Source organism: Eurytemora carolleeae, unplaced genomic scaffold (assembly GCF_000591075.1).
Source record: "Eurytemora carolleeae unplaced genomic scaffold, Eaff_2.0 scaffold234, whole genome shotgun sequence".
NCBI classification, from domain to species: domain Eukaryota; kingdom Metazoa; phylum Arthropoda; class Copepoda; order Calanoida; family Temoridae; genus Eurytemora; species Eurytemora carolleeae.
Window position 1 is genome coordinate 75,141 of NW_019396124.1, and position 10,990 is coordinate 86,130.

The window sequence follows — 10,990 nt, forward strand, 5'->3', positions numbered from 1 at the left end:
AAATATTTTCTTAATGTGATTAGAAATCTAGCAAGAATCAAGCAATTTATTTACTTTAATGCATTCTAATTTATTTACAAGCGTAAAATCAGAAGTAGATGAGTCTCGAGGTGGCAAAGTTGTAACAGTAATTCTGCACAAATTTGACCTTTTCCGCATGTCTAGAATAGATTTGGGTGTCATTTGTTTTCTTTTCATTAATTAATTTTAATCCATGTTCTCTCCTACAAACAAGTTCTTTGCTCTGATCTTGAAGAGGATTGTTTACATCGAGGTTTTAGGAAGAATTTAATTATATTCTTTAATTCTCCAGGTAACCTTTTTTCTTCTATTTTCTGCTCTCGACAATTTGATCGTTGGCCTAGATTGAATTCCTGAAATTATTCTATCTCTTCGTCAATTTTATGAAGATAAAAAAGAAAAGAGTAAAAATATAGAATAATCTGGTTTAGGGTGTTATAAAACTTTACATAAAGAAATAATGCGAATTTCTAAATATTCTTTTGCAAATTTCTTACAAATATTACAAATGATAACTCGTTTCAGAACTTTTGTGATAACTCGTTTCATCTACGCCGCGAACGGTTGTGATGTCAAATTTCTCAAAACTTATAGATTGCTTTGCTTTCTTTCTATCTTAAATTGGCAATGAATGTTCTCAGAAAAATATTTATCCCTAAGTTGTGTTCGGTTGCTTTGTTTTAACGCACTCCTGACCCTTTAGTAAAAGTAAATTCAATGTAAAGTCTAACCAAGCCAACCTTGTTGAAATTCAAATGTACTACGGCTGCCCGTGTTTTGAATTCAACAATCTTTTAATTTACAGTTTTATTTTTATAATTGGTTATTTAAAACGCAACCGCTTAAGAAAAAGTAAAAACCAAATGATAAAAAATATTCGTGTTTAATTGGTCAAATTGTGGTCGAAAGTCACAGGTTGCTGGACCAAGAACTAAACTGATAGATGGTCAACATAAAAAGAGATATCTTCCTTAAATATGAGTTCAGGTATCTCGATCTCCACCTCTTCTAGTATACGCTGTTCAGTCATCCTGTTAAACACAATTTTTTAAATCTTATTTTTTTTAAAGAAAAAAGGAATGTCACCTTTCACACAGTATCTTTACTGTTTTTTCAACACCCTTTTCTTGCCGTCGTCCTCTTCAAAAGAAAAAAAACACAAATTTTAGAATTATATAAAAAAGAAAAATCATGCAAGTTTAGAGATGCATTTTTAACAACACAAACAAAAAGAAATTCTATTTTGGCCCAGTCCAAGGGGAAGGAAGTGGTATTTAAAAGGTCCGCATGAAGTTCCCTTCCCTATGGAACACTATGTTGCATCTAGTAATTTTTTGCTAGGAAAATGTGACTGCCTGTTTTTTCTACGTAGTTTAAACTGTAAAGTGCGGAAACGATGGAAACGTGCCAAATTCACATAATATTTTGAAAATTTAATCTACATTGAATCTGTACCTATGTGAAGAAACTATTGAGGTCAGAGAAGACAGAGATGAGAAATGACCGGACAGTCTCAAATTTTTATCTTGTAATCTCAGAGATTTCCTAAAGAAACTCAGTTTTTAATTGACACAAACTTAAATCTTCTAGTCCTTATATCTTTGTAACCCAATGCCGTAGACCTTTGATATTTCAAACGATGAATTTAGTTAGATACAATAATAAATGAAATATCAAAGATTTGCAACATCAGGTTGTCAAGAAATAAGGGTTATAAAATTAGAGTTTTCGGCAAAAACTCAGTTCCTTTCAATAATGTTATTTAAAAGAATATTTGGTTTAAACTTAAAGCTAAAAAACCCGTTGAGATCAAATAATAATTAATAAACAAATTAATACTTAAAACGCATTAAGAGCTTAAAACAAAAGGGCTAAATTGTCATGGGAGATGGGAAATGGGAAATGGGCATATAGAATTTTGAGGGACACAAAGACTCTTAAAACAAAGATATATTTGCTACTAATATCTCATTATATATTGTGCGGACTCCGTGATTAAAGCCATTATTGATAAAGATATTAACATTATACATCTATGATGACCCCAGGCGTGATTGATATGCGTATCGTTAGGGGGAGTGCTGATGGGTAAGATTGCCTAGGGCCAGGAACAACCCCAGAAATGTTCTTTAAATGAAATAAATAAATGTAGGCTAATGATGAAAAAGTTTNGAAGCGCTATGGTTCCCATGATCATCTCCTCTGGTTCCCACTGTCGAACTATAACTATATAACTGTATAACTTACTTTGGTTTGAGAACTTGTTCTGAGTCTGAGACATGAAGACAAGGAAAACTACGGGATCGAAGACCGTTCATATCCTCTTCAACAACCTTAAAGGAACTGTAAGCGTAATCGCAAGTGATACCTTCATGAAAATATGACAAGGAAGGGTACCCTAGAAAACTTTATCTTCACTGAGAAATAGATATATAATATTGCTTTGTTTTATAATCCAATTTATCCTACTGATATGTATCTAAAATGTCTAGCTGTCCAATATGGAGTACCTGAATTGAATCCAGCTCATAGTTGCTCGCTCTCATCCATTTATTAGTATTCTCCTTGGTTGATCTCCCTGCAAGCCCACCATATAATCCTTGGTTCCTGGACTCAGACGTATCTTGCAAGTTTTTCAAACACCCTTTTCTTTCAATTTGAGTGTACATAACTCCAGAATCTGTATATGACACATTTATCCCTCTGGATGTTTTAACCCTTGAATATTGTTTGGCTGAAGTTCCTGTTACAGGTCTCAATGATCCTCCATGATGTACTCCAAGATCAAATTCTCTTTCAAGATCTGCTTCAAGTGCAGATTGAGCAATATCATTAGCACCCAGGTTTTCCTTGTCCTCAAACTGATTTTATATAAGATCAATTCATGATTTTGTTTATTTTTAATCTTACCTCTTGAATTACAATGATTGGTAGAGATGAGGTTGAAGATATAGTAGATTGTGGTGTTGGGGTCGTTGATGAACATTTCATTGAAATCACTGAGGATTTATCTTCTGAATTTTCAGATGAACATATTTCAGATGATGAAATTGACTTGACGGAGGAGGCCATGGATACTCTGGATAAAGAAGATTTTTTTGTAGTGTAGGAATCCCTGTCCGAGTTTATATAGGGGATTGCTGTATAGATTGCGTTTTCGTCATCTTCAGATTTTTCAGATGTTTCTTCAATACGATCTTGAATATATGAAGCATGGATATCTGCCACGGATATTTTTCCTTTCAACTGAAAACAAAAATCACTAATAAGTCTAGTAAGTATATTAAATAGAAAAAAGTTTGATATTCACTGGGGTTTAGATATATTAGTTTAGCAATCATGATTAATTCATGTTTTTTAATATTATATCTATATAGAGCCATTTATTTCAGATTATAGACCCTAAATCTTTAAGAATGTGTTTACAACTTTTCATAAACTTTCATAATTCTGCCAGGCTCAAACTGAATTACCTGAACCTGCTTAGAACAAGTATATTCTTCATTATTGTTCTGTGTATGGGTTAGACAGGCCATGGCAGCAACCTTTTTAAAATTTAATTAATTTCTGTTTTTATCAAATATTAAATCCAAATAATTGGTTTCGATTTTTTAAAGCTTTTCTTTCAGAAATGTTTATAATTTTTTATTTACAAACGTTACCAATATAATACAAATTGTGTCTCGACATTTTTCACATAATTTTGACTTTCCTTTTCTTCGAGGCGGTGAAAAATTTTAAATATTTTAAGGAATTTAGTTTTATGTAAAAGGTTTTACTGGATTAGGTTTTAAATACTTGGATTAAAGGTTTACATTTGCATAATTTGCTACAGGACTGCAAAATAGAATGAAAACTTATTTTTCGATGTCAAGAAGGGGGGAAGAAATATAGCATAAACTCTTTTTTCTCAATGTGAAACTGAAAATAAGCAATAAATTCTATTAGGAATGAAGAAATTGTTTGTACGTCCATAGTTTTAAACAAATGGCTAATTTCTGATAACAATGGCGGATACAAAAACCAGATAGAAATATTATATTAGATAACATTTGCAAATTCAAACGAACAGATATAAATGGCAAATTATCTATTTATGTCATTGTGATGAGTATTATTAGAGGCGAAAAGTAAGAAAATGCATTTGCATGTATATGTAACTATGTATCTACATTGTACACTTGAAGGATTTCAAGCAAACTTTTTACCACGAAAAAAACATTAACTCCGCAGAATTATAAGAATTAATTAAACCGTTGAAAGCAAGAGTATAAACTATAATCCATACAATCAAATAGTGCTCGCTAAGTTATGTAACTTTTAAGATTTACACATTGGCTCACTTCTCACAAAAATCTATTGGTTCGGTTCCAATTACACTTTCTTGGATTTTCTTATTCCTATATCTTTGCAACCAAATTCAAATTAATTCAAATTATGGTTTATGTTTGATCATATATTCTAAGTTTAGAATATCCAAGATTTACACTGCCAGGTTGCAAAGATATAGGGATTAGCAAACTTGAGTTTGTGGCCAAAACTCAGTTCCCTTGATTCAGCTTAAATTTGTTTTTTGTCTTGACATTAAAAACTAAAAGTAGGATCGTTTAAATTTAAGAAAGTTCAAATCGAAAACAGTTCAAATTGATAACAAAGCAAATGATCTTTCATTATTAAATTCAAATTTTGAAAAAGAAAAGAGCATAATTTGACAATTAAATAAGTAAAAATATTGTATTATTATACTGACCTCAAAAGCAATGAGAACTGACTTCTGTGAAAACTTTGCCGAGGTCTCAACAAACATAACAGCATCCTCTGCAAAAATAAAAATAACAGCATCCTCTGCAACAATAAACATAACAGCATCCTCTGCAACAATAAACATAACAGCATCCTCTGCAACAATAATAACAGCATCCTCTGCAACAATAAACATAACAGCATCCTCTGCAACAATAAACATAACAGCATCCTCTGCAACAATACGATTCGACCAAAATACAGTTATACAGGTTATACATGAACTAAATGCTAAAATTATACTTTTCATAATAAAAGAATAACAAGTTTGAATGAATTTTTTTTGAGGATACTTTTACGGAGGTATGAGAGGAGAGTAAGGGTTGTTTACATTTTACTGTGACGTTTAGGACAGCTCAAAACCAAGTTTTTTATTGTTAAGAAACACACTGAATTTTTTTTCAGCAATTTTCATTTTTCGTATCTGAGTAATCTTTAAATAGTGTATTTAACCTGAGGTAACAGGCTTGCTAGCTGCTCCCTCCGAACGGTCAACCTACACAATAAATAAACTTCAGTAAATTGGACGTAAAATTGAAATCTTATGTTTTCAATCATAACTCCTCTTGTTGAAAAGCTTTTGGGAGGAACAAAAATGTTTTTATTTCTATTATGTAACAGAATAAATTGGGTTTTTCTCATATTTCTGATTAACAACAAAACTAGAGTAGTTACGAAGTCACTTAGACTTCACAGTGAGAAGTTAAGTTTAAAAGTTTAAGATAAAGACATAAATCAATCTAAAATATTTTTTTACTATATTTTGGTTCATTCACCTGACAAGCTGCAAGAATTATAAATGCTGCTCTGTTGTACTGTCGTAGTTTGTTTATTTTGGTTTGTAGCCCAGCGTTTTGGGCTGCAGTACGCCTAAATCATATACACTCTTATAGCAATTATTTTAAATATTTTTAGTTTTTCATACATGTCAGATTGTCAGCTATAGTAGATATTAATGTACTTCTGCCAGTGGATTACTAATTGTAGCAGAATATAAACATGTCTTCTAGTAGATATCTATCTGCAGCAGAACATATACACGTCTTCCAGTGGATATCTACCAGTAGCAAGATTATAAACTGGTCTGCTAGTGAATATCTACGGCAACCTGTAGCAGATTACTAACATGTCTGCTAATAATGGATATCTACCTGTAGCAGATTATAATTATGTCTGCTAGTGGATATATACCTGTAACAGATTATAAACTTGTCTGCTAGTGGATTTCTACCCATAGCAGATTATGAACACGACTGCTAATGGATGTCTATATCTGTAGCAGATTATAAACTCGTCTGCTAGTGAATATCTACCTGTAGAAGATTAAGTCTGCTAATGGATATCTACCTGAAGCAGATTATTAACACGTCTGCTATGTTGATATCTACCTGTAGAAGATTATAAACACGTCTGCGAGTGGATATCTACCTGTAGAAGATTATGAATAACTCTGCTAGTGGATATCTACCTGTAGCAGATTATAAACACGTCTGCAAGTGGATATCTACTAGAATTGTACTCCAGCCCTCCACTAGTATCTAGTATTCGATATCTAAAATAGAGGATAAGCACCTTTATTCTTTTCGTTATTATCATTTTTATTAGAGTCTGGTAAGAACTCATCATCATAATCATTATTATTATTATTATTAATTATGACTATAATCATTTTCATCATCAATAATACCGTATAAGACTACATCCAACTATGGCAGTTTTCTTGAACTCTCTTGTACCCCAGACCGTATACTCCTTAATTTTAGATCTAATTAAAATCAGCTTTAAAGCTGTCGTGATGCATTTTTATTTAACAGATCACGGTGAAATTAAATCACGTTAGACTGAAATCTTACACATTTAAAATAATAACTCTTTTTAAAAAAGAGCTATTAAGAGGACCAAAAAAATTGAATTTGCTTTCTCATACTTAGGTGTAAAATTAAAAGTAGAGGAGCTGCGAGATCATAAAGTCGCAACATTGTACCTTTATCTTATGTCAAGATTGAAGTGAAATATGTACGCTTAATTTAAACTAAGATGATACCATGAGATCCAGTTAAAAACGTGAATTAGTCTGTATCGATTACGTTTGCAAATCCACTGATTTTGATATTTAATCTAATTAAACGTATTTAACTCTAGAATTCACTGGATTAAGATGAACCACAATCTCACATTAAATATTACCAGTTTATGCGTAATATTTGAGAATACATTAAAACTAAATAGTTTAAGCAATAACTCTTTAATTATATAATCCTCTTGCTTCTTATTCCCTGAGAAATACTACGTAATTGTTTATGTTTGTTACAAGCTTAATCTCATCTAATACAGCCGCCCAGAGATAAACTGGTGAAATATTAAACATGGTTAAACATAGTTAAACATGACAATAAACCCAGAAATATAGAAATGGAACCTGCTTTTTGATGAATCAAGTTTTTGAGATTGGTTTACATACCGCACTGAAAAACCAGTTTATGATTGTTTATAAAAAATATACATGTAAGAACAAGTTGTTAAGAAATCGGTTTATAATTGTTTATAAACAATAGACCTGTGAGAACTAGTTGTTAAGAAACCGGTTTATGATTGTTTGTAAACAATACATCTATAAGAACTGGTTGTTTAGTAATTGGTTTATATTTGTTTTAAAAATATATCTATAAGAACTGGCTGTTGAGAAACTGGTTTATATTTGTTTTTAAAAATATATCTATAAGAACTGGCTGTTTAGTAACTGGTTTATATTTGTTTTTAAAAATATATCTATAAGAACTGGCTGTTGAGAAACTGGTTTATATTTGTTTTTAAAAATATATCTATAAGAACTGGCTGTTTAGTAACTGGTTTATATTTGTTTTTAAAAATATATCTATAAGACCTGGCTGTTGAGAAACCGGTTTATATTTTTTTTAAAAAATATATCTATAAGAACTGACTGTTTAGAAACCGGTTCATATTGTTTTTAAAAATATATCTATAAGAACTGGCTGTTTAGAAACTGGTTTATATTTGTTTTTAAAAATATACCCATAAGAACTGGCTGTTCAGAAACCGGTTCATATTTGTTTATAAACAATACTAGCTCGGGAACCCAGCGTTGCCCAGGGTAGTCATAGTTATTCCCATCGTTTACCAGCGCTTTTGTCGTAAATTACGATTTTAGCTGTTTTTCCCGATAAAAAACGACCCATTAAGATTAGAATCTGGAAACCAAGCTAAGCACGTTCCCGTGGTTCTCCCGAGTTTCCCAATCAAAATTCGAGGCCAATCGGTCCAGGGTTTCATGAGTTATGATCGGACAAACAAAGATTACAATTATATATAAAGATACCTATGAGATTCAGAACTGGTTGTTGAAAAACCAGTTTATATTTGTTTGTAAACAAAATACCTGTGAGAACTGGTTGTTGAGAAACCGGTTTATTAGTTGAGATTTCCCTACTCCAGGATCCCCAACAACAACAACACACACATCAACAACAGGCATTTTCCGCTGGCTTATCACTCTGTTCAAAGATTAAAATTTTTTTATTACGTCCTGAGCATGGGAACTCTGGTATTGTGGATGAAGAGGTCAATGCTTGATCTCCATCTTTTGTTAATCTGCAGATTAATATCCCGCATGTTAATCGTACCTTGAAGAGCATTGATCCTCAAAAAATTAAAAGTGCCCGTAGTGGATATCGAAATCTATCGATCTAGATAGTTAGTTTCCAACACGAAAGCTCCCAGCCTTCTCTAGTCTGTACACTACTAGATACGGGGTGTCCCACGAAACATGACAGTTGTTGAATAGTTTTGAATGTCTTCTTCCATATTCTGTATTAGATAATAAAGACTTTTCGCAGTTTAATTCGTTAAAAAATCTTTTACTAAAATATATTTTACTTTGAAAAAAAACTTTAAAAAATATGGAAGAAGACATTTTATACTATTCACCAACTTTCATGTTTCGTGGGACACCCTGTAGCTCACGATGCTAAAAAATGTTTCTTGATTGTTTGATTTTTGGTCGTAAACGGTAAACAACAAAAAACTTTTTTGTGGTTTGTTAATCATTGATAACACAAAAATAATAAGGAATCTTTTTAATTTCTAGAATAAATAGAACGAACTTTGTTGCAAGGTTGAATGGTAACATTTTTAAACAACGAAATCTATCAATTTTCGCATCCAACCTTACAGTTAAACCATTTTGTTATAAATTGAGCCTGAATATTTAAAGAATTTTAGATTGAATAGTTACTTGAAATGGACTGCGATTGTTGTTATTTGGCATTTAATGTTTTAGAAATTTTATTGTTTCAATTTGAATTTGAATAAATTTTCCTCTTTACAGTGATGTATTAAAACTTACATGGTTTCCCCAGCTTACCTTTTTACCATTACATCACACTTTTTTCATCATTTTCTTCCTGAAATATTAAATTAATTTTTTTAAATTTTTAAATTAATTTGAATTTGTTTTGAAGCCAACAGAACAGATTATGAAATAATAAGTAGAATAAAACGATCATAAAATTTTTAATTTTATGCTTTGAATTGCTTAAAATATAAATTTTATTCTTCCTTTATTAATTTTTTTAATGTTAACCTAAGGGTAACCTAAAATAATAAATTTATATTTTTCAAATTTTGACTAGAGCTTGTCATTTTCATGGCACACACCTCTCGTTACATAGTTAAAAAACTGACAAATTGTTAAGGCCGATTAAAAAATTACCTTCGCTTCTAGCTTAGTTTGACTCGGATGAATCTAAGGAAGATCAAACCACCATGTTAAGAGTTTATTTTTTAATTTCCTGGATAAACAACAATCCAGTTAATGTAAAGTCAAAGTTTCTATAAAGTAGTAATGTCTGAATGTCTGTTTTTTGTTTGTATTTTATGACCGATAATAACTTAGCCCTAAACAGGCTTGGGGGGAGTGGGCGTTAGGCACCCCCTCTCCTCTCGTTGTTTTGCCCTAGCACTCTCAATATTAACATTATCACCGTGAACATTTTTGACTTTTAAAAAATAGAAATTTAAAGGATTTTTTGTAATTTATTTATATGCATAGGGTTGGGTACATGGCGGTAAAAAGTCCGTTCTGTGTAAAAAAAATCTAAAATAACCCAAAACTTTTTATGAGAAAAGCTACAGATCTAAAAGCTATATATTTGAAAAGCCCTTGAAAAATGGATGTAGAAACATGTGTCACACTTTGATATTTGTTTTAAACAAAAGAATATTTTTTTTTTTTACCTTTTTTTGGATTTTTTTGGGAACTTTTTTCAACCTTCCCTAGCCCCAAAGTACAAAAGTTATCGATCTAAATTTTTTTCATGAGCTGGCTTTGAAAAATTGGGCTGTGAACACACAAAGATCAAGACCCCCAAGCCTTTATAGAGTTAAGAACACCTTGACTCAATTATTAATTGGGTGAGTGAAAACCATGGAAATGTTCTGAACTTGGTTTGAAAAATTGTTTAGTTTTCCAGACGAAACTGTGGAGAATAGTTTTCCAGACGAAACTGTGGAGAATAGTTTTCCAGACGAAACTGGCTTTCTAAGCTTTTTGGAAATCGAGATCAGGAGAATAGGTTCAATTTGGTGTTTTTTATGCATATTTTGAGAGAGTTATTATTTTGCATGACTATACAAAAAATAGTTTATGGTGACCACTATGTAAGTATTTTTTTTGTATACATCCTAAGTCCTAGCTCTGTTTTGGTTAGAATCGGAGACAGAACTGACCAAGACCCGGTTCAAAACTCCGGTATAGTATATTTATATTATAAAACACGGAACTGAGAGAGGATGAAAGGCGCCGCGGTGGTAGCAAAACAGTGAAAAGGACGAAGAAAATATAAAAAGAGAAGAAATGGTGAAAGTATATTACATACAATGAAGACGACTTTTTTATTTAAGTTTTGATAACAAGCTTTTTTCAAATTACAAGTTTACAAGTAATCAAGAGAAGCTTCTTTAATTGACAGCTCTCTTGATTTCAATGTTTATGTGTAGCCATGCTGTTAAACAGCTTGATATAAATATAAATTGAAATTTTTGATTTTATCCTATAGGAATTAAGTCTTTCCCACAAACTCAAGATTTCAAATTTCTGTATCTTTGCAACCTGATAGTGTAAATCATTGATATTTCAAACTTAGATTAT

The 10,990-nt window shown here is 31.4% G+C and overlaps 1 protein-coding gene across 1 annotated transcript; it reads right to left on the reverse strand.

Moving 5' to 3' along the window:
- Positions 1-28: 28 nt before the first annotated feature.
- On the reverse strand, positions 29-9,983 carry LOC111695664 (uncharacterized). Its single transcript, XM_023465063.1, has 16 exons — positions 9,554-9,983; positions 9,206-9,245; positions 8,222-8,336; positions 6,512-6,576; positions 6,293-6,376; positions 5,601-5,694; positions 5,278-5,320; positions 4,772-4,839; positions 3,495-3,566; positions 2,932-3,267; positions 2,532-2,882; positions 2,269-2,354; positions 1,477-1,566; positions 1,108-1,161; positions 992-1,052; positions 29-374 (listed from the first exon to the last, which is right to left on the reverse strand). Exons 2-16 carry the CDS (start codon positions 9,214-9,216, stop codon positions 225-227), a joined length of 1,680 nt encoding a protein of 559 aa, XP_023320831.1. The 5' UTR covers positions 9,217-9,245; positions 9,554-9,983; the 3' UTR covers positions 29-224.
- Positions 9,984-10,990: the final 1,007 nt, after the last annotated feature.